The sequence below is a fragment of the Cricetulus griseus genome, chromosome 2 (assembly GCF_003668045.3).
Source record: "Cricetulus griseus strain 17A/GY chromosome 2, alternate assembly CriGri-PICRH-1.0, whole genome shotgun sequence".
Taxonomy (NCBI): domain Eukaryota; kingdom Metazoa; phylum Chordata; class Mammalia; order Rodentia; family Cricetidae; genus Cricetulus; species Cricetulus griseus.
In genome coordinates this window covers 80,505,526-80,530,074 of record NC_048595.1, presented here as the reverse complement: position 1 = coordinate 80,530,074, position 24,549 = coordinate 80,505,526, and the positions used below count along the sequence as shown (strand labels likewise).

General features: G+C 42.9%; 1 protein-coding gene across 1 annotated transcript in view; it reads left to right on the top strand.

Annotated features, from left to right (window-relative positions):
* Nucleotides 1–24,549, top strand: part of Pappa (pappalysin 1) — a 244,114-nt gene that overhangs the window by 185,640 nt on the left and 33,925 nt on the right. The window contains 7 exon segments of the mRNA XM_027400262.2: nucleotides 144–257; nucleotides 1,158–1,293; nucleotides 4,074–4,287; nucleotides 11,512–11,680; nucleotides 13,912–14,095; nucleotides 20,960–21,170; nucleotides 22,560–22,731. Coding sequence (XP_027256063.1) covers nucleotides 144–257; nucleotides 1,158–1,293; nucleotides 4,074–4,287; nucleotides 11,512–11,680; nucleotides 13,912–14,095; nucleotides 20,960–21,170; nucleotides 22,560–22,731 — 1,200 coding nt within the window.

Here is a 24,549-nt window from a genome sequence, read left to right as displayed (position 1 = left end):
GTGAGTTTCTGGAACAGATTTCGTCTATTCACTCCTGCTTTCTCTTCCACTACCAACCATGAAGAGGGATGGTAAAGGCTCATTAACTTTAACTGAATTCTCAGGACTTTTGGAATATTATCTTTTCCTCCATCTTTTGCCAGGTGTGTCGAACCAAGGTGATAGATCTCAGCGAAGGCATTTCCCAGCATGCTTGGTACCCTTGTACCATTAATTACCCATACTACCAGCTGCCTCAGACCACATTCTGGCTCCAGGTAAGCCCCTATCTTGAGAGCCATGATGTGTAGGTCTGGCCTCAAGAAAGTACTGAGCACTATGATAACTTTTACTTGAGATGCTCTTTCCACACTCCTAAACTATTAGTTTGTAAGGAGGGGAAACAAACTTCCTCATGGAATGCTTCCTAAAATCAAATGCCACAATTGCTCATGTAATCCCCCATCCAGTTCTTATATTGCAAAGAATTTGAAATCTGCTTATTATGTATTACTCAAAGCTTTAAGACATAATCTTATCCTCCAAGGAGCCTAAACTGATCCACAGGAAGAGGTGAGCATTTGCTTCTTTGTAACTCTGTATATGCTTGGTTACCCACTGGACAACAACCTTCTCTTTGTGTTTCACCTCTATGTGTGGCTTCATCTTCTTGACTACAGACTGGGGATTGTATCCATTTTTAGTTATGTGTCACTGACATACTTTGAGCTCCATAGTTCACAGAAGTTCTAGGACCATGCCTTATTTGGCTTTATCATGTTGGAACCTAGTAGAGATGACAACGTGTCCAAGCAATAGGTAATAAACCTACAATGTGTTTTGTGTGCGTGTGTAGTTTCACTATGTACTATCCCTGTGCTAGACACTATATTCCCTTTGTCTTATTTGAACTTCACAGTGACCCTACGAGACATTGTCTTTAATAAGCTATTTAGAAATGAAGGAATTTAGGCTCAGAATGTTCCAGACATCCAGAAGCATCAGACAAAAAGGCAGGAGCAGAGCCGAGTCTAAAGCAAGGCTTCTCCTTCTTTCCCAATTGAGGGAACAGGTTGAAACAGAGCAAGATTCCCCTTTGGTCCACATTAATATGATTGCTTCCCTACCATGTGGCTGAGTAAATGAATGACGACTCTCTTATGTGTTCTCTATTTCAGACATATTTCTCTCAGCCAATGGTTGCTGCAGCTGTTATTATCCACCTGGTGACTGATGGGACATACTATGGGGACCAAAAGCAAGAAACCATCAGTGTTCAGCTGCTTGATACCAAAGAGCAAAGCCACGATCTAGGCAAGCATGTTCTTCTGGGCTTGGTCCACCATTGGTACCTCCTTCCATGTGTGGTTGCCCTCCCCCTTTTAAAAAGGACCTCATCCTTACCATTTTCTTTCTCTTGCCTCTTCTCTACTTGGAGTTCCAGTTGCCGTAATCAACATGTGGTAGTGTATTCAGAGAAACCCAGATTTGGCATATATGAGGGTACAGATTCAGTGGCAAAAGTGGCAAAAGTTGACCTTCATCAGCTCCTTTTGTTACACACCTTTAAACTTAGGAATCTTCAAAGAACTCTGGGAAGGCCATTTCCCCCAATTATGTCAACATCTGAGATCTATTGCAAGGCACTGGGAGACCACACAACACTCAGTAACACAGCACTGTGAGAAGCCAGGTTTTAGGATTATAACCTAAATTATTTAGGATTATAACCTAAATGGTTATATGGTTCAGAAAATCTCAAAGGTGGTTGTGTATTTGGCACATTTTCCTGGGGACATCCATGTGGAAATAGATATTAGAGAGCTTTCTATCTGGTTGAGGATTGGAGAAGTTAGGTCCTACCTACTGAGCAGCCAGGATATGAGTGTTAACTTGAACTGTGGGGGTTTCTACAAACACAAGGGTTGGCAGAGTAATGATTTATGCAAGCAAGAAGTAAATCCAGTGTTGGTTCAAACTTCCAGTGTCTGACACCGGGCAGTTTTTTGTAGGCATATTTAAGTACAGTACAATTTGGGGGAAAACGTTTCCTGGTGTAAGACAATCACCAGTGCATGGGGAAGCATACTTACATTGAAACTCTTCTCAAAGTAAATGTTACTTCTATGAAGATGGGATCTAGAGACAGGCCACATGTGTTATCTTGAGAGCCAAGGGGAGGATCTGGTGTGGTCTCTGTCATACAGATACCACAGAGGTCATTTAAATTATTAGCCACCTCTGGTCCTGGTTGGGGGAGCTTGTGGGAGTCAGGTATGGGCTGGGCCTACAGATAGCACAAGGATTACCTAGGCAATTAACTACCTTCATTCCCAGCCTTCTGGATGGAGAACAGGTTATGCATCTTTTTCTTTGAAAAGACAACGCTGTGTGTTTAGACAATCCTGGTTCCCCTAGTGCTATCTGTAAACTCAACAACATTTGCACTCCCAAAATCGGACCACCAGAACACACTCCTTAGTGTCTTGATGTGAGTATAGAACAAACCTCACAGTTTGAGCTCCATATTCACTGTTAACTCAATTTGAAAATGTGAACAAATTATTGACATCACAACATCCTACTCAAAGACTGGTATTCTTGGATTGCATTGATAGATGTGCCATATGGTCAGAGTGGATGTTTCTTGTTATTACTGTGACCACTTACAGTGTCATAGTGGCACTAATCACTTCCTATTCTCATTGAGAAGATTGTTACATGCTCTTATAGCCATCTACCCTGATTTTTAGGCCATTCATTGCAAGTGTTTGGAATTCTGGGTTAGCCCTGGAGCTGGCACTTGGAAGCTGTATGCACATCATTTTGTAGGAGAGCTCATTTCAAAACTCTTAAGCAAGCAGACAAAGGGTCACTTCAGGGTCAAATGAAAGCCAAGGAAGCAAAGAGACCTTTGTTGTTGTTGTGTTTACATGTTTATTTATTTAGTAGTGCTAAAGGCAAAAGAGAAACATACTAAGAAGAAAGAGAACAAAAATCCCTCAGGAGTTCTCTGAATTCCTGGGACACTTCCTAAAGTTGGAAGCAAATATTTTCATAGTTATCCTGGCACTGCAAAGGGTGAGGAGCAGAGAAGGGGAAATGTCGGGCTCGCCAGAAGCTCCTTGGATCCCATTGCTTTTATCTGAGGCTTTAATGTCTCCCTGTGTCTCCCCACCAGATCGTCCTGTTCTCTGTCTCCTAAATACTAAGCAGAGGATTAATAACCCTGAGTGAGAGTATAAAATGGAGAAAGGACACCTGATGAGCTCAGGACTTCCTCCTCCCACAGGGAGAACTCTCCCATGTGCCAGCACATGGCCAAGATCGCACCGCTTTTATGTGTAGAAATAAACGTTTAAGAACGTGCTAGAATTCCACCTGCAGCAAGCAGCTAAACACCGAAGCCTACTTTTGCCCTAGCATCTCCATCCCAACTGCCCAATCTACTCCTTCCTGTATGCAATCCATTTGTCTTTTATCTCTGTATTTTCCTAAACCTGGGGAAAGGGACAACAAAACATGAAGGATTGGTCTAAGACAAATTTGCATCCTAGTTGTTCTTGGTGCTACAACTATTTTGTGCTTGTCTTTGCATCCCAGTTTCCATCTTTATAGACTAGGCAGAGGTCATTATTACCCAGGGTCCTCACAGATGAGCCATGACAATGAGCTTTTTACTCTGTGAAGGGCTTGCTCTTATCCATTATTTCTCCCACCTTTATGACAGCCTAGGCAGGCAGTACGAACATCGAAGGCTCAAACCTTCAAGTACTGAAGCAACGTGGGAGGGAGTGAGGGGCATGGATGCTTGGCTGAGGGTGGCCGTTTTGGGGGAGGGAGAGAGACTGTGGGCATTAGGTGAAGGAAAGCTTAGGGGCCAGGGAGGCACGGGGATTGGAAAGATTTGGAAGCAAGAAAAAAGGCAGACAAAGAAACTTTCAATCAAACTCAAAATCCTCACTGGCCGCCCAATGGTGCTTTTGTGGCGTGACATGAAAGGGTCTGGGGGCTTCGGAAAGGGCCCGTTGGGGAGGGCGTGACTGGCCTTGAGTAATGAGCCTGGCCCCTCGGCCCTCTGTCTCCCCTGACAGGCCTCCATGTCTTGAGCTGCAGGAACAATCCCCTGATTATCCCTGTGGTCCATGACCTCAGCCAGCCCTTCTACCACAGCCAAGCAGTACGTGTGAGCTTCAGTTCGCCCCTGGTCGCCATCTCGGGGGTGGCCCTCCGCTCCTTCGACAACTTTGACCCTGTCACCCTGAGCAGCTGCCAGAGAGGAGAGACCTACAGCCCTGCTGAGCAGAGGTAAGGTGACCAGGGCCTCCCTACTCTCATCATTTGTAGAAAGTGGAGACAGTCTGAAAAGCCACTGCTGCTGCTGTTAAAATCTGTGTTTTTCAGCATTCTCCCTTCTCTGACCTCTGGCCAGCTTGGCCTTCAAGATTGAGAGGTTCACAAGTCCCTGAATTTCAGGGTACAATAAAGAGCAGACTATGAGGTATGTAGCAGACAGGAGCCCTCCTTTCACCTGGTCTGCAGCTGCTCAGTTGACAACAGGTTACAATGTGACCTAGAAATAGCAGTTTTCTTCACTAGGCTGCAACATCCCCATCAAAAGACAGGCCAGCTAGATCATCTCTTGATTTTGAATATTCTACTTTGATGGTGGAGACAGGGCAGGTGACATAATCCTCCTCCATTGAAAATGATGTGAGTACTGTGTGCTTCATTCCAATGCACTGCGAATTCTAATGATGAGTGACACCCCCTTCCCTTCTGCAGACTTAGTCCCTGAGATTCCCCCAGTACTGGAGGAGTTTGTGCCTTTGATCTGGCATCTGTTAACCTCCCCCACCCCCTCCCCCCCACTCAGCTCTTGCTGTGAAAGGACAGCATTTCTTTGAAAGGATGAGTTTGGGGAATACTCTTAACTTGGGGGTGAATCTCCACTGCTTCTGTGATGCATGCTCTTACATGTGTCTTCCAAGTCTCAGTTCCTGATTTAGCAACAAGGGGATCATGATATGTACCCATCCGGATGCCTGTGACGGGGTAACTAGTATGCAGTGGATGAAAATGATCTTGCAAACTGTTCATTGTGCAAAATCAATGTATCACTGAGGACTGTTAACAGTCACTTTCCAACCATGATGGTGTTGGTGCCTCTGGGCAGAGAAATTTGTGTATTGCTCTTGAAAGTCAGAAGCAGAAGAAACCTCAGAGATGATCTAAGGCAATCAACAGATCCAAACTTAGTGTTACCATCTAGGATTCTGGGTCCCTGAAAAGGGAAATGGTCCAGCATTGCTGAGTGTGTCTCATACTCATTTAGTAAACTCCAGGGGTAGAACTGGTACATTGGTGGGCTCTGCAGAGTGAATCCCTCTATGTGGCAGTTCCATCCTGTCCTGTACACCTGGGGGCAAGGAGAGGGAAGAGGGATGGCAATGGGAGTCGAACATTAGCCTTTCCCACGCCCTTGCTCCCACAGAGGACAAAAAAGGTGGTTGCAAAATCCACATTGTTTTGCACCCACAGTCCCCAGCTTCTGTTGTGCAAAGTGTGTCGCAATCATGGCGATGGAAGAGCTCCCTAAATATCCCTCATTGTCATATTTCATTCTAACAGCACTACTTTATCCTCAGCTCTCCAGACGCTATAAAAATAAGTTAGTTTTCTGAACCCAGGGAAACAATGTCTTTGGAAAATGCAAATACATCGGATCTTTTCCACAATGTGTTCCTGTCCTCAGCCAGTTATCTGTACCATCCACAAGCTGACCAAAGCCAGCACTGGCTTCGAGGAGCTCTTAATTAATGATGCCTGTGTGCTAAGGAAACAGTGTTTATGCTCTGAAGCAAATCAATCAATACACGATTTTGTTGTGGAGGAACAGAGATCTGGGACAAAACATTATCCTGTCTCATTCATGTGGCTGTAGACTGCAGTCGCTCCCCTTCTCTGTGCCTCTACTTCTCTTTAAGATACGCTAATGAGTAGTATTTTTCTGTGGATCATTCCAGGTTTCACAGCCTGTGATCCCAAGAACTAGGCAAGGTAAGAAGAGACAGGAGGGAGCAAGCTTCTGTTAAGCCTGAGACGAGGGTATTATCTTATTTGATTCTCACACCTGTTTGGGGATGACCTCAGAGAAATAGCCAGGGAGCCAAGGACAAGAAGGCAGGAAGAGAGGGAACCCTGATGATTGGTCTTGAAAGGCAATGCCTGCCCACTGTTTCAAGTAATGTGAAGGGGAAAAGTGGAAGCTTCAGGACTTGGCCTTTGTGAGCCTTCAACCTTCTCCTCTGGGTAAAAGGATGCAGAAGCAGCGGTGAAGGCCTTGCCTGGCTGGGCTCTGCACTTGGACCAGGCTGCACAGAGGGCTGAGGCTGCAAAGCTGCAGGATCCTTCTGAATGCCCCAGTGGGGAAAGGACAGCAGCTGTTCCTAGGGAGCTGCAGAGGCATTGACAAAAACAGGCAGGACTCTGCAATCATGCAAATGTAGTAAAACAAGCCAGAAGGCAAGAAAAAGAAAAATAAGCAACAATGTGTACAAAGGCCTGGGATGTGGTTCTTCATTCTTAAAATCAGCAAATCAGAGAGGTCAATGCCATTGCTTTGTACAGCAGAGACTTCAGTTGGCTGCAGTTGGACCTTTCCACTTTACTCTCGGCTGTTTTTCTGGCCCTAAAAGTTACTTTCCCCTCCCATCCAGTCACTTTTCTCTCCCCTGTCCCCCTCTTCCTCTTCTCCTTCCCAATTTCTTCTCCAGAGAGTCCCCTGAGATCCAGTGAGCTGCCTTGGGAAAAGCACTGCTACAGCAAAATCAATGTAGATGGTATGATCTGACCTAGATTTGAGGTCCTAGCACCTGGGAAGTGCTGGGCATGGATTCAGAGCCCTCTCCCCACAAAAGGACCAGATTTCAAGCAAGATATTCAGTTGTGGAGTCCAGCCACTCTCAGCTTTGTACTTAGTTGGAGAAAGAGGCACAAGTTGGAGATCACAGGGTTGTAGTGTGAGGCTAAAAGGCTGCTTTAAGGAGAAAGAGTCCAGTCATGACAAGAGACCCCTGTGTCTGTCTGTCTCTAATAGTCCATCTCTTTCTTTTTCTCTCTCCTCCTATGCCCATCCATCCATCCATCCATCCATCCATCCATCCATCCATGCACCAGCCAGACTGCCATTCACCCATCCAGACAGTCTATTGTTCTTAATAAAAATCAAACAACTTATTATAAATTTCAGTAGGCTAAGTATTTAAAGTTAAATTCACTTCTTCCCTTCTCTTTCTTCTTTACTTTCTGCCCCCTCCCTCCTACCATCCCTTTTGTTTTCCTATTCTCTTCCTTTATCTCAAACTTTCCTCCTTTCTACATGCCAGAACTTCTGTAGAGGTGATGCTGACATTTACCTTCTAGAAGACTCTTTGCTAGAGCCAAGTTCTTCTTGAGATATGGAGGAACTTTTTTCAGTTGGGAAGAAGAGGACTCAGACTAGAGACAAATGCTCCTGGAGTCTACACTTCCAGGACCCCAAGTGTGGAATACTCTGTGAAGTAACTGTACAGAAATTCACACATAACATTTAAAGCTCAGATTGAAGTGATTCAGAGACATGTGAAACTATTTAAATAAATCAGAAGGACTGAAAGTCACAGGCCTTTTTCTTCTAGGTAACCTGAGAGTAAGAAAAGAATTGTTGCTTCTATAGCCAGACACTGGCCAGAGGGAGCCCACTAGTTTACCTAGACTTTCAATAGTTTTTCTCCTCACTGTGGGCCACTGAGTTTGTACCTCTCACTCTTCAGTATCTGATCTCCTACTGCCATGAAGTGTTGGATAGAAAATGTTTTATTACCACTTTCTCTTTCCCCCTCATTTCTTGGCAGTAAAACAAGATCCTATCAGGCTACCTTTTCTCCTTCTCTCTTCTGAAGAGCTGGTACCCAGGTTTTCCTTTCATTATTCACTTTTGATGGTTGTGGCCATTTGTTGGTGTTGTGACTGCCATTTTTGGCATAACTGTAGTTAAGCAGTAGGCCACAGGAGTTAAGATAGGAGTTAAAGGGCAGATCCAGAAGGGAAGCCTTTTCCAATAGCTTTCTCCTGGTTGGTAGATTTGCCCAGGGGTCAGTCATTAGGTGTGGGATACTCATTTCAGATATCAATAGGGGAGGGGGAAGCTAAAGGATTGGTATGGAGTCACCAAAGGTTTTGCCTTCATGAAGCTCTTGAAGGTGGAAGAACACAGACATGGGTATGTGGGCACATGTACAAAAAGAAAAAAAAATCTCCCTTTTGCCTCAGTATGAGAACTTATTACATTTCCTCTTTTTCAGCTGCTCAACCAGATGTATCCTTCCTTCAGAAATGGGCTTCCTTTTATTTATTTATTTTTTAATTGACTGTCCATCACTAGTATTAAGTTCTTCCCTATCTCCCTCCTTTGGATCAGAACCTTTTGTTTTGTTTTCTTTGGTTTTGTATTTCAGAAATGAATGCCAGTTGCATGGAGAGTGGGAACATGTGGGAGGTTCAGTTACCATTCTTGGGCAGTGTGTGCATATAACATTTGTAGCCACTGGGATAGCACTGGAAACAACAAGGGCTTAAATAGCACAGAGGCTGATGTCCAATGGAATTCTGTCTAGGCTGAAGGACCCTTGGGCAAGCAATTCCAAATCCTGCTTCTCAAATGGGAATAATGTCATTATCTCCGGGAGTCCCTTTGGAGTTGCTGAAAGGTGCTATAGTGAAATTCAGTGGCTAAAGCCTGGCATCTCTTATCTCATTTCCCCTTACTGTCCTTATTTGCAAGCCTACAAGCCAGGTGCAGACAGATGTGCTGACAAAAACAAAACAAAAACAAAACAACCAGAAAAGGATACTTTACTTCCAAACTACTTCTAAGAAGACATTTATCCTAAGAATTGTCCCATAATTAAAAAGGATATTAGCATTTGAAAAATGATCTCCCCTTTTCGCCATTATGAACATCATCAAAGTGCATCAGAAAATTGAATGTCTTGAGTTTTGGAACAGTGGTTCTCAACCTGTTGGTTGGGACCCTTTAGGGGTTACTTCCTCAAAACCTGCTACTCTATTGCTCATTGTATAATTTTAAAGTTGAGAGGATGAGTCTCCAAGTAAGTTCCCCTCCCCCCTCAGAAACAAAATACTGAAACCATGAAGGTTTGGATTGTTCTTCTGAAGCTGCTTCAGCCCAAACATTTCATTTTCCTTAGATAAAAACAGGAAAACAAATGCTAGGCATAGTGGCACATGCCTTTAGTCCCAGCAGTGGGAGGAGGATCTCTGAGAGTTTGAGGCCAACCTGGTTTACATAGTGAGTTCAAGGACAGCCAGAGCTACATAGAGAGACCCTATCTTGAACCCCCCCCCTGCCAAAATGAAGAAAACAAACAAACAAGAAAACCTAAGGCTTGGGGTTCTGGAGGAAATTCTAGCCAACAGGAAACACTGTAGCCAAGGCTTTAAGGTGGACATAGGGAAAGCTTTTGCACAGTGGGTTTTGCTGACAAAAAATATTTCAACTACTGTGAATATTTTTAATTTTTACTTTAAAAACAATCCCATTTGACATACCAATTCCATTTCCCTCTCCATCCTATCTTTCTACTCCCCCAAAACATCTCCCCACCCAACTTGCATACACTCCTCAGAGAGGGTGAGGCCTCCCATAGGGAATCATCAGAGTCTGTCCCATCATTGGGGCAGGACTAAGGCACTTTCCCCTGTATCTAGGCTGGGCCAGGTTCCTCTCCATAGGTAATGGGCTCCAAAAAGCCAGTTTATGCACTAGGGGTAAATACTGGTTCCAATGTCAATGTCTCCATAAACTGCTCAAGCCCCCCACTATCACCCACATTCGGGCGCCTAGTTTGGTCTTATGGAGGATCCACAGCTGTCAGTCTAGAGTCAGTGAGCTCCCATTTGCTCAGGTCAGCTGTTTATGTGGGTTTCGCCAACATGGTCTTGATCCCTTTGCTCATATTATCGCTCCTCCCTCTCTACAACCGGACTCCAGGAGTTTGGTTCAGGGCTTAGCTGTGGATCTCGGCATCTGCTTCCATCAGTTACTGATGAAGGATCTATGATGGCAATTAAGGTAGTCATTGATCTGATTACAGGAAAAGGCCAGTTAAGATACCCTCTCCACTATTTCATAGATTCTTAGTTGGGGGTCATGCTTATGGATTCCTGGGTATTTTTCTAGTGCTGGGTTTCTTGTTAACTCCATAATATCTGCCTCTATCAAGGTATTTCTTTCCTTGCTCCCCCTCTCTGTCCTTCCCTCAACTCAGCCTTCCAAATCCCTCATGTTCTTCTCCCTTTCTCCTTCTCCCTTCCCCACTATCCTATTCCCCTCCCCTCTTCCAATTTACTCAGGAGAGAACTATGAAAGTTTTACAAACCATTGAGAGGTGATACCACCAGTTGTTTCTCTCCATTTAGATGACATCTGGGTGCAAGCCATTTTTATTCATAATGCCAGGATGAAACAGGCATTGTGGCCATCCAAAACAATGTTCTAGTCCAGACCCATAGGGCAAAATTACCTATGTAACTTATTCTTACCAGGCTACAATCTGTAAAATGAATAATTTAGTTAGCTCTTAGGGCTATGGTGATGATGAAATAAGCCCACTTAGATATGCTGTGAGTGATTAATTACTACTGTTCCTGAGTGTAGGCATACCTATAACCCAGTGGGAAAGAAAGGTCATCTTAGCACAGGGGTTTGATATCATTTCTACTTGTATCCTTAAAGATTAGCATGCTGTTGGGTGCCTGGTAGACACCTACATCCTGGACTTGAAATGCACTGAGCATGAGAAAACAGTATGAGAGACAGGAAGCTCATCAATGCACACAAGGGAATGCTTTCTGTAGAATTAACTCTGACTTGAAGAATGGGCAGAATTGAAATTGTCCAGAAAGTGAAAATAGCAGCCATGGAAAGACATAAGGCATGGTTTCTGTACATTTTCCTCAGGGATTGGTGAGTTACATTACAGTTCTGAAAGACAACCCGTGCCACTGCCAGACTCTCTTGGCTCTGTGAGGTGGGGTGAATTGGAAGGCACACTGAGGCTCCCATAAATAGCACATTTGTCCAAGTTACACAATATCTATTAATAAATACAGTAGGTGCATTTATAACATTAGCTAGTGATGGTTGAGGCCTAGAATGTGCTGGGAATTTGGCTACTTGCATTTCATAAAGTCACTATCAGATACTCCCTATGACTCTTGGAAGTCAATACTCACAGAAGTGTTCAAGTGACAGGATTTGAGTCCAGGATTGTCAGCCTCCATTTCTTGTATTCTTAATAAGCCATAGCAGTGGCCTGCAGGATCTTCATTGCCCTGATTTAGTGCTCTTCCTTCTCCTCAGTGTTTGCCCCCCGAAAATTTGGGGAGAGGCTTAGTCTTGACCTTCTAGCTGAGTAAAGTTGTCTGGTGAGGAAACCCCTCTTCACCTTCTTATTTCTTCCTCTCCAGCTGTGTGCACTTTGCCTGTGAAGCCACCGACTGTCCAGAACTGGCTGTGGAGAATGCTTCTCTCAACTGTTCCAGCAGTCAACACTACCATGGTGCCCAGTGCACTGTGAGCTGCCTGACAGGTTATGTGCTGCAGATACAGAGGGATGATGAGCTGATCAAGAGCCAGGTGTGTGAAGGCAGGCAGGAGAGGCCTTTTCCAGTCAGGGAAGGCTGGTGGGTGTGGATGGGCTCTCTGCAAAATCGTCAGCACTGGAAATACTGCTTCCACAGAAGACAAATGAATAAGAAATGCTCTCCCCCTTGCTCCCTCTCTTTCTCTCCCTCTCCCTTTCCCTCTCCCCTCTCTCTAGCTCTCTCAGCTGGAACTCTCTAAGAAGAGGGCTTCTGTCTGAGAAGTTTCGTTAGCAACATATATTAATGTTGTTGAATAGTCTTCAGATCTAGGATCTAGAATGAATAAAGGGATAAGATGCATTCTGCATGGTGGAGTGAGATGTTTGAGGTAGATAGGTGCTCTCAGTTTGCTTGTCTTCTCATTCATTCACTTACTCATTTATTGCAAAGTGTTAGTTTACCATACACCAGAAACTGTGCTAGGTACTGGAGAAAACAAAGTCCTTAAGGCTGAAGTGCCTCTTAGTGATTCTTCTTAGCAGAGAGCATTGAGACAGAGAAGGACATATAAGGTTATGCAAACATGTGGAGAGTCTTAAAGAAAGGACCCCAGAAGAAGTGGTATGAAAACTGATGGTTTGATGGGCAGAGTTTTTGGCAGGAAACAAATGTAAAAAGTGTGCTCTTGTATAGGCAGGGGAATAGATGTGATAGTCTGTTAGTACTGTAAGTGTGTAGTACGTGGAAACTAGTTTTTCTTTTACTAAAATTGCTCACGTCATGAGGCTAGACAGTCAACTCAAGTCCACAGATGCCATGCCCTATCAGTTTAGTTGGGAAGTTTGGGATTGTTGTGGCAGCAAGAAGCTGTAGACCAGCATGATATGATTAAATCCTGATAAACAAAGGTCTCATTTGGCTGCCTACATGAGTGTGGCATGGAATGTAAGCAGTGAGACAGACATCAGACAAACCCAAGGGTCTGTCAGTTAGCCCTTGGAGGTTGGGATATATGATGCATGAAGTAATTGGTAGTGAGTAGAGAGAAAAGACATGGAAAATCTTGTCTTAGTCTGATGTTGCTTTGGAAATCTCAGTTCCTATAGGTGGGGACAAGTCAGCAGCTCCAAACTTTGAGGATCCCAGTGCAGTCTAGATGCAGCTTTTCCATGGCTGCACCAATAGACTCTATCCTCTTACTGCTAACACACACAGGCACATTCGTTATTGTTGGGAACGCCTATTTGTGTTGAGCTTCTGGGCTGGCTTGTCTTAGACACCTACTTCCGTGTGTCAGACATGGCAGGTCTGAACTCCTATGGAAACAATTAGGCTGCCTTGGCAGTGAGAGACCTCTGCTCCCTTTCCCTTTGATGTGTACTTAAGAGAGGAAAATGTCCTTTGCTTTTACAAATCCCAAATCAACATTTGGCACTCTCAACCCCCAGGGGTTTGGCTGCTTTCTCCTTGAATGGAAGACTCTGGGCTGCCAATGACAGGCCTTCTCTTGGCTCTATAGCATGGCCTCACCCTTCCACCTACACAGCCTCACCATTTTCTAGTTTGGTTTAAATCAGCCAGACCTTTCAGTGTTCCTAAATTTGCTTCTCAATATATTTTTTTCTTGCTTATTCTAAAATCTTTTTCACTGGGGCCACTAAATTTCAGAACAGGCAAAAGCATATAGTGTAATCCTTGGGTTCAATCCATTCATTTTACCAGTGGAAGAGCTCAAGAAAGAGAGAGGACCTTCCCATGGAGATGCATTAGGTCTCCTATACCCAACGACACTCCCTAACTTAGTACCAAGTACCTTAGCTATCTCTAAGTAAATCCCTTCAAGAAAAATATCAAGTTCAACCTCTAATCTGTTCTATTTAGCATGCGCTGGAGTCTCTTCTGTAACAGAAATCACATCCTGTGAGGTCTCTGAATCTCAAGACTCTCATAAAAAATGGATATGATAATCTATAGGGAAGACGTTATTGATTGCAGTTCTCAGCACATTATTCGGGTGGAAGTCACATTTAGCTTTTCTCTTAGTGGCTAACCTGTGGCTGCTCATATAATGTGTCTAGGTTTCCATTTCTGCATCATTAAATGAGGATTAAAATATCTAATCCAAACAGTTGTTGAGTTATTAAAAAGAGTTCAAGTTAAACACTTAGAATAGGTTTCCTTGTTCCTAGACAAGACTCTGACCTGTCACCTGCGGAGAAGTACACATCCTCATATACAAGAGCCTGCCTTCTGTCCTTCATTGTATCTTTCTATGCTTCTCAGGTGGGACCAAGTATCACAGTGACATGTACAGAGGGCAAATGGAACAAACAGGTGACATGTGAGCCAGTGGACTGCGGTGTCCCAGATCAACATCACGTCTATGCTGCCTCCTTCTCCTGCCCAGAGGGCACCACCTTTGGTAAAAGATGTTCCTTTCAGTGTCGTCATCCTGCCCAGCTGAAAGGTATTTTGAGGGGTTTGTCCAAGTGTGGCCTCTATCATCTCTGAGAAACCTAGTGGCTGTTTCCAAGCCTCTTTCTGAGTCTCAGTCACCAGGAGGTAGACAGAGTTGTGCTTCTTCCTGGCTTCTTTTTACGATTTGTAGTCATGTAAACTGTCTTGCCAAGCAGCCAGAAATTAAAATTATAAAAATTTATATGCATAAAAATGGAAGTGAATACCCCTTCAAGATTTTGTAAATCTTGCAAAAAATGTCAGGGTGAGGCAGGGCAACAATGAGAATTATATTTGGAACTGATATATCTAGCTTATTGTGTATGGATAAGAATCATCAAACTTTATGAGATGTATTGTTAGTCTTTGAATTATCCAAAGGAAGAAACAAACTAGTAGGATTTAAAGAAATAGCTCAAGGTTGCTACATTAGTGATGGAGACCATGTTGTATACTAGGTCTGTCTTTGTCCAAAGGCAATTCTATTCTTTACAAAGAGAGACTGGGAGTGGAGAAAAGCAGGTGTGGATAGGAAGCACTAAGAATCTCCTAGACCAAGCAATAGGAATATGGAGGTGAAGAAGGGGGAGTCTGCCAGGCTGAAGAATTAGCCACATTTTAGAATGGGTGAGAAACTGACCTGAAGGAACATAGTGAATTTCTCGAAATGGATGTCTTAAAGGAGGTTTCAGAGCTCATCCAGAATAACTGAAAATAGTGAGGAAAGGAAGGAACTTTACAGAGCTCAGTGGCAGCAATTTTTGTCTAATTTCATAGATATAAGTGTTCTATCCTTCAGTTAGTTTGTTAGCAGAAATCATGTTTCACTTTTAAATACCAACAACAATAACTAACTTGATCACAGAGTCTCATATTCTGGTCTGTCATGCCACAGAGTATGCATGGGGAGTACTGTCGATTGAGGACACTGGGACTATGTCCCTGAATACTCTGAAGAGCATATAAACTACTGTGTATGGTTGAGTTTGGAGAGCTGGGATGATTGGCGAGTATCATGAGTCTCACCAGGTTTTCAAAGACACATTGACTCCCAAAGATTATACAAAATTGACTTCCAAAGGTGAGAAGAACTTGCAGCCTTCGGAGGCAATGGCTATGACGAGAAGCTCAGGAAAGATATGTATTGAAACTTAATAAAATGTATTGGTTGAGTGACTGAATGTTGTGATGAAGAAATAATACAAGAATAAAAGACTCAGGTTTAATTGTAAACCTTTCCTCAAGAAAGACATGAAGTCCATCTGGGCTACATACCCTAGCTCCTCTTCTTTTTCTACCAAAGAAGAATTGAACAAGAAAGGTGGAGACTTTGCATTTGAGCTACTGTGAAGTTTAAGATCAAAGAGGAGAGGGGAAGAAACCAATGGAAACTGGAAACTTTCCAGCTTCTAAGGCCAGTGGTTTTCAACCTTCCTCATGCTTTGATGAACCCAACCATAGAATTATTTTCATTGCTACTTCATAACTATAATTTTACTACTGTTATGAATTGTCATGTAAATATCTGAGCTTTTCCATGGGCATAGGCATCCCCTATGCAAGGGTCATTCAACCTCCAGTGGGGTCACTACCCACAGGTTGATAACCACTATTAGAATCTAAGCAATCCAATCCCGTTATGTGGATTTATCTGTCAATAGGATGCAGGATGTATTAATAACTAGAAAATCATACCTCTCTTAATCAGAGGCCCTTGGGAAAAGAAGGCAAATACATTAGTATCGATACTTAAAAGTTCTCATCGTGGCAAGTCCTCAAGCAAATCTTTCTGCCATTTTTTATGTGACTATGGTTAAAGAAAAAGGGCATTGCTATAGAAAGGTAGTTTCAGGAGAACCATCATTTTGACAGGTGTTGATTTCCATTTTTCCCATCTCTTAAGAATTCAGGGAAGTATCTTGACTTTGCTCACTGGCCTATGGGCACCAGCTGCTAGTCCATGTAGCTTGGCTGTCAGCACCATCCTGCACACACATCCTTTTTCTGAGGTTTCCACTTGGACCTGCTGGCAGCAAGGAATGGTTGATACTCCCATTCTCTTTGAACTTCTTGATGTTCCCTCATTTCACCTTTCTCCAGAAATGTTCAAAGTGACTTTTCCTCCATTATTTTATTTTATTTGCTTTATTTTCTTCCTTTCAACTTCTCATTTTCCTTCTTTAGACTATGTTTCAAGGGGGACAAAAGCAATAGCCATAGAATCAGAAAGTTCCAGGTTGGATCCAGCAAGACAGTACATTGGATAATTTCCATATGATGACAACTATGTACCCACACATATACACACTCAAATAAGCAATAATAAATAAATGAGATGCAATAAAAATTAAAAATAAGAAAGTCCCAATTCTACTGGTTTTGGCCTTTAGCACCTCTTTGACTTAGCTGATCAATACTGCTCCTATGACCCACCACAACCTTACTTAAAAATAAGTTCACTGACAAAGGGCCATTAGAGATCTAAAACTGGCATTTACAAGATGTCTGTAGGGGAGAAAGCACTTCCTGAAGACTCCTTTTTCCCTTAATATCCTGCAGTGGGTGATGTCCCACACTGCTGACCATGTCCTGTATAGTCCTTGTGGCTTGCAACTATGGAGTCATACTCTTTTTTTTTTTCTTTCAATGATATATATCAATTTTAAATTAGAAACAAGCTTCTTTAACATGTCAATCCCAGTTCCTTCTCCCTCCCCTTCTCCTCTGCCTGCCCACATCCCCTATCCCAACCCCTATCTTTTCCCCAAGGCGGGTGAGGCCTTCCATGGAGGATCATCAAAGTCTGTCAAATCATTTAGAACAGGGCCTAGACCCTCTCCAGTGTGTCTAGGCCAAGAGAGTATCCCTCTATGTGTAGTGGGCTCCCAAAGTCCATTTATGTCCTAGGGATAAATACTGATCCACTACCAGAGGCCCCATAGAATCCCAGACTTCCAAACTGACATCCTCGTTCAGGGGGTCTGTAACAGTCCTATGCTGGTCCAGCTATCAAACTGGGGTCCGTGTGAACTCCCCTTGTACAGTCAGCTGTTTCTGTGGGTTTCTGGACTTGACCCCTTTGTTCATCATTCCTCCCTCTCTGCAACTGGATTCCAGGGTTCAGTTCAGTGTTTAGCTGTGGTTGTCTGCTTTTGCTACCATCAGCTACTGAATGAAGGCTCTAGGGTAGTATATAAGGTAATCATCAATCTCATTATCAGAGAAGGGCATTTAAGGTAGATTCTCAACTATTGCTTAGATTGTTAGTAGGGGTCAAACTGGTAGATCTCTGGACATTTCCCTAGTGCCAGAATTCTTTTTAAACCTATAATGGTCCTCTCTATTATGAAATCTCTTTTTTTGCTCTCCTCTATTCTTCTCCTGACTAAATCTTCCTATGGAATCATATTCTAGCCTCTAAAACTCACAGGCAACAGTATTGTCTTCAGGAGAGCACAACCATCCAGGACAAACAATAACCGCGCCCTTAAAGTACTTTGTCGCACACAAGCCCCCTTGTTGTTCTATTTCAGGTGATTTATTTTCTCAAATATCCTGAAATATTGTTTTAATTCAAGCTTCTCACCAAGATTTCTGCAAAAGAGCATGGGTGTTCAAATCCTAAAATTACTTCTGCCAAGGTTTTCACTACTGTTGTTGTTGTTGTTCCTCAAATAATCAGTGTAAGAATAGGTCAAATTTACAAAATTGCATGATGGGGAAAGTCCTCTCCAATTCAGGAAACACAGCTTTAGGATGAATACCATAAATATTGAATTAATGCATTTAGTACATTGCTTTTGTTACCTAGCAAAGTCCAACTCACCCAGCCAAGTTGGATAGGTACATTTACTATTGATTAGGGAGCACAGTTTCTTAAAATGTTCAAATTTGCTAATTACTCAGAAGTAGCAGCTTTTGCTTAGAACCAAGAGGCTAAGCAAATCACTCAAAATCACAAGTAAATTCACCATGCTTCATTCATGCAACAAATGGCAATTGAGGAAGAACACTCACACACATAAAATAAAATAACAATCTAATAAATGTAATTACAGAGCACCACAATTCATGAGAATGCAGTGTCTATTATATACACTCTCACACTCGGCTAGAAATGTCAGCTTTCATTTTGTGACTTAAGTCACATTCTCCAGAAAAGACAGGTTGGGAGATATGAAGAGGGGAGACATGGTATTGACAAGCACCAAGTGGCCTTTCTAAAGCCAGGTAACAGTGGAAACAATGAGAGCTTATTCTCTGAGAAGTTACAATGAGAGAATATAATATGCCTGAGTGGTTAAGTCTCTAGATTTGTCTTTAAGTCCATGAACATTGATTGGTTGGATGCTGATTCCAGCAGCATTCACTCCTTGGTTTTTGTTGTGTACATGGGCAAAACACGTATTTGAAGCAGAAGCAAAACCTCAGTGTGTTAACCATCCTTCCAAGTATGTGGGCAATTGTCAAGGGCACAGAGTGTATGTGTCAGAGTGTATATGCCCTGCTTTCTTCAGTGCCACTTGGTAGATGCAGGTAGTGGCAATAAGTAAGGACTGGAAATCCTGACCCAGAAGACCCCATTGTCTGCCCTGGTTGTGAGAGTGAAGGACATATCCATGACCCAGTTTATCACAGCTCTGCTCTACCTGCTTATTCTTTTACCTCTGACTGATAACTCCTATTTACTCTTTCCTAGAATGAACATTTTCAGTTTGATCCTTTCCTCTTCATTAAGATTCTGCAATCCTCATGTCATCTCACAACAAAGAGCTATGCTTCCGACTTCACAGTTTACAGCATTCATAGCTGAGGTAGTCCTAACACGTTAATGAAAGAACTAACACTTTAGCCATGGATATTTTATCCCTTTTGAGCAATTTGGAAAGAACACCTTCCCTGTACCTTCTAAGGCTTCCAGTCTTACCAAAGTGCAGATAGGTCTGGCATTCCCAAACAACTAGCCACCCTAATCCCCAAAACAATGCAGAGAGGTTTCCTGTCTCTGGTGTTTCTTCTGGAAGTGTCTTGGTTTTGATGAAAACTCAATGACTCATCCTTTCACCCCTTTCTCTTCCCCTGGGATGTGACAATATCTAGGTGGTGCTACTATAGCTTATAAGTTAGCATTTTCGGTGGGGATTCGCAAACACTATTGTCTCATGTCATCCAGGCGAATCACAGAGAATAGGGAGTGAATCACAGGAAATTAATGGTAAGGGCAGACACAGAGTGTGTACATAAAATTGTGAAGTTCTCTTGTTTTTCTCCTCTCTTCTCAGTTTATCTTAGATACTACTTGCCACCACATTCAAGAACACTAGCTAACTCACATTTTATGATAATTTATCATGCTCCTTCATATACTCACATTTTATGATAATTTATCATGCTCCATTAATTTATATGTACCATGCATGTACATGCTATTTTTGTCCTGATTTATTCATTACTTTGCTTCCAACATATAAAGTACCTGGTAAACCACGAGTACTAAACAGATATTTGCTGAGTGAATGAAGGTCTCTTTGCATCTCACACAGGTCCTATCAGATATTCTTGTGTAAATGTGATGTTAACGGAGAGGGAGAAGAGAAGGATGCAGGTTAATGAACAAACAGGGCCTTTGGTGGCACTTTGATGGACACTTCTTAAAAGTGTTTCTGTATTTAATCTTCTAGTTATTGGAAAAGCAGGAAAACTTAGTTTTCTATGGACACAAAAAAATTAAGGTAAGACCATCCTGAGTGAAAAATAAGCATTTTGCTGAACACATGGGCACAACCCCTTCCTGTATAAATAACTGTATCTGTAGTTAGACAAACTTGGTTTTAAACCTTTCATCTTTTGCTATTGACAAGCTGCAAGAGCTTGATCAAGCTGCTTCCTCTTTTTCAAATGGGAAGTAGCATGCTAAACACCAGGCTAAACATTTCAAAAGGAGTCTGGCGTAGTAACTCTCAATAAATGACAGTTTCCTTCCTAGCACTCATGGTCTCCCTACCCCGCTTCCAATCCAGAGACTCCCTTGTTCTTCCAGCACTGGTTGTCAACACCATTCAACATTAACCAACCAGAGGAGACTCAGTGGTGAAACACCCACTGCAGGTCCTCCCCTAATGGTCTTGAATTTGGGAAAGGTTGGGCCTCCATAATACATGAGCTGGCAATGAAAAACCTAGCTTCTGCCTTTTACTTTCATATGGACTGACCCCCATCAGCCAAGTATCCTGTAGGCCATCAGCACTCTGTCAGAGCTAGCTTGCTCTGGTGGCAGAAAGTGCTGCTCGCTCACCTTCACTGGCAGAACTTCCGGAGCATTTGGGGTGTGATGTGTGTGTGTGTGTGTGTGTGTGTGTGAGAGAGAGAGAGAGAGAGAGAGAGAGAGAGAGAGAGAGAGAGAGAGAGGGAGAGAGAGAGAGAGAGAGACAGAGTTGTCCTGGAAGTTGTCACTTCCAGGCATGGAAAAGCCAGGACAGATACAGGGCCTAGGTTCAGAGACAGCCCTGAGTCAGTTAGTAGGGCTAACATACCATTTAGGCTGGGTTCCACTGTCCTCAGCAAGGACATACACCTGCATAGGCAAGGGACTAATGGAAGGACCAGGAAGGTCTTTTTCCTAGGCAGCATATACAGCACAGAATGATTTGGATTATAATTCAGAGTAGACAATAAGCCTAGCTTCCATGTCGGCCTGCTTTGCAGCAATTGCCTGGCACTCCATAGTGATCCTGATTTCTTAGAGGAAGACATTAAAATTACAGTCAGGAATCCCTGGGGACCTCATGTCGGGTAAAATCCAGGCAGCTCATGTGTTCTCTTAGCTTCTGGGGTACTCATTCCTCTGCTAACCCTGCCTGCCTGTATTTTCCAGGCAACAACAGCATTCTGACCTGTATGGAAGATGGACTGTGGTCCTTCCCAGAGGCCCTGTGTGAGCTCATGTGCCTGGCCCCACCACCAGTTCCCAATGCAGACCTGCAGACCGTCAGGTGTCGAGAGAGCAAACACAAGGTGGGCTCCTTCTGCAAGTACAAGTGCAAACCTGGATACCACGTTCCTAGCTCTTCTCGGAAGTCCAAGAAGTAAGTGGTGTTGATAACACATTTATGGGCTCTGAGGAGGGGCATAGTCAGATCAGGATACATCTTTGGAAGTGAACACTGGCTTTGCTGGACGCTATACCAATAGTATCTCATTTGGTCCCATGCAAAAGACACAAAAGAGTGTGTATGGCTCACACAGCCTACGTTGAGTCACAGCTCCACTGCAAACTAGCTATATGACCTCAGGCTATTTTTCAGTGACTTATTTTTCTCTGGCCTCCTATTTCTTCAGCAGCATTGTGAAGATGGTAAGTTACCACACAGTGTTGTCATGACATAGAAGGACTTGCAAAAATGCCTTGCACAAAGTACTTGTTAAAAAAATAGTCTGTGTTCACATCATTGTTTTACCGGCACCCATGAGAACATGCTGGAAGGAAAAGAGACGACAAGGGACTGTTAGGGATTGAGCTTTGTCCCAAAACACACCTGACTGACAAACTTCCTATCTTCCACAATGTTGCTCAATGAATGCAATTTTCTTCACTCTATTATTATTAGTAGTATTATTATTGTTATTGTTATTGTTGTTATTGTTAAGATGATAATATAATTATACCATTTCACCTTCCCTTTTATCCCTCCAAACCTTCACATATATACCCCCTTTCTCTTTTCAAATTCATTATTTCTTTTTCTTGCCATCCACATGTGTGTATGCACACACATATATACATACATACATTCATATATATATATATATATATATATATATATTCCTGAATAGATAAATATTATCTACTCAATCAATATAATATTACACATACATACACACATATATCTATTTATCTATCACCTATCACCCATCTGTCTATCTATCTATCTATCTATCTATCTATCTATCTATCTATTATCTATCCGCTTATTATCTATCTATTTACCTGGGGAAGACTAGTTCTTCTTCTCTCAGCATTCCTTGATTGCCTGTAGTTCTTTTTCTAGGGATGAGGCTCCTAAGCTTCCCCTTTACATTTAGCATGTCTATTGGTGTCATCGTTGTGTAGGTCAAGTTTAGACAGCCATATTGATGAGACTTCATGGTGCTTTTCTGTTATTTCTATGTGACAAAAATAAGACAGCAAATTTCTTGTTCTTCTGACTTTTATAGCCTTTCCTCCCCTGCTTCTGCAATGGTCCCTGAGCCATAGGTTCAGGGGTTGTATTGTAGATGTATCAGTTCACTCTGGGCTCCACAACTCTGTATTGTGACCAGTTGTGGTTTCTGTAATGGTCTCCACCATGCATGCCTCACACATCCCACAGACAGACAGAGGGTTATGAATAGCAAGACAATGTGAGACACCCTGATCGTGTTCAAGGTTCAAACTATGTGATCCTTGGAATGACTATTTTTCATCTTTCCTGAAGACGGGCCTTCAAGACTCAATGTACCCAAGATGGCAGCTGGCAGGCGGGAACTTGTGTGCCTGTGACTTGTGACCCTCCTCCACCCAAATTCCATGGTCTCTACCAGTGCACTAATGGCTTCCAGTTCAACAGTGAGTGTAGGATCAAGTGTGAAGACAGCGAAGGCTCCCAGGTAAGGCCACCAAACTCTGAGATCAAGGCCTCCTCCCCTCTGCTTAACAACTGCTGTCTCCAGGGCTCTGTCCACACAGCCAAACTTACAAAATTATAGTATCACCACTGCAGAAACTGAGAAGCAGGATTTCCAGTTTGTTCTTTTTCAGCTCTCTGAGCTGTGTTTTCTCTCCATGAGCCTATTTCACCCAGAGTCTTAGCTGTGAGAATTTTTTAAGCATTAGAATTGTTAGATATTTGCTGAGTAATAATTTTTTAAAAAAACTATATATGGCCTCTTAGCAGGAAAGATTGATTAGTTACTTGACTTTGATAGGAGTGACTGGGACTTTGAGCAGCTCTTCCCATTTCCTAGCAGCATCACTACTGACATTGTCCTTGAAACATTTAAATAATGAGGTTGCCATTATCCTTAGTCATTGATTGACCTCTGAAGCCTTCAGAGGGGACTTTATTAAGGTCAGAAGAACACTTCTGACCACAGTAGGATCAAAGGAGAACAGAAGGAGTCAGTGTGGGTTTCATTGTCATCTTAACCCATATGTAACTAAAGGATATATGTTCCTGCTTACCTCTATGGGAAGGACTCTGAAAGAACGACCTTCTTTGCCTATACCCAATCTCTGCTACTCAGCCAGATAGGGAGGGGGTCACAAAACTAAAAGGCAAGTCCACAGAAACCATATTTTCCCAGAGCCCATCACTTAGAGTTGATAGGCTAACCCTGCCATTTAGTGGTGTACAAAGATCACCAGACAGTGAACCTGGAAGATAAACATTCTATGAGTTGAAGTCTTTCCTGTTCATTATTTCTTAGCTCCCAAATACCAAACACTGCTAAACTAACACCCTTAGCACCTCTTTTTTCCTTTTCCAACATTTAAGCAATTCCCAGACCTACTCATTCTTCCCAAAATACCCCCAAAGCTGTTCCCTCTGTACCCAAGGCAACTATCCTAATAAAAACCACTGTGTCTTTTTTCTGGGCCACAATGCTCATGATCATGTATTTTCTTATCACTCCAATTCTCTGACTTCAAGCCCTTTTAAACCAGAATCTTTTTGTTTCCTTGGGATATAATCCAACCCTATTAGGCAGCATTTCAGATACCACCCCACTCTCAGAAAGACCCAGGTCCCCAACCCTCTCTGTGTTTATATCTTAAGTATTCCCATCATTTGCTCCAGACACCTAACTCCTCCTTGTATCCCCACTTCTGACAAGGAATTCCCCCTCCAACAGTCCTTTGTGCAAGCTCCTTCCACACCTGCACCTCTGTCACATTGTCTACTTACAGAAACAGCCACCCATTCTAATTTTCTGACTTATTTCATGATGGTCCTACCCAAGGTATGAAGTCTTCTACTGTCTCTTTCAATGTCCTCATGCCTTCAGCACTTAGGACAGTGCCACACACCTAGTAAGTCCCTAAGAGGTGACAGATTAGGAACCAGGTGCCCCATCTGTGAATAAGCTGAGTATAGTAGGCATTGTCTCCAAGCCCTGAACATCATACATTGACAGATGTCCATGGATACACTGGGGTGCTGGTGGTCACACCTGGGAACATGCCCATCCTCCAACACCTAAGAAGCAAGAGAGCTGGAACAAGCAAGGACCAAGATTACTGTTGCCTCTCACAGCCCAATCAACTTCCCTTTTGCTCCCTCACAGAAAACTGTTGCTAACAGTTATCCCTGAGCCAAATAATATTCTGGTCATAGCCATGTTATCAAACTGAAACCCAGTCTGCCTGAAGCCTGCCAAGTAGCTTTCATGGGCAGTTTGTATTTAAAGGAGAGGAAAATGTAAATT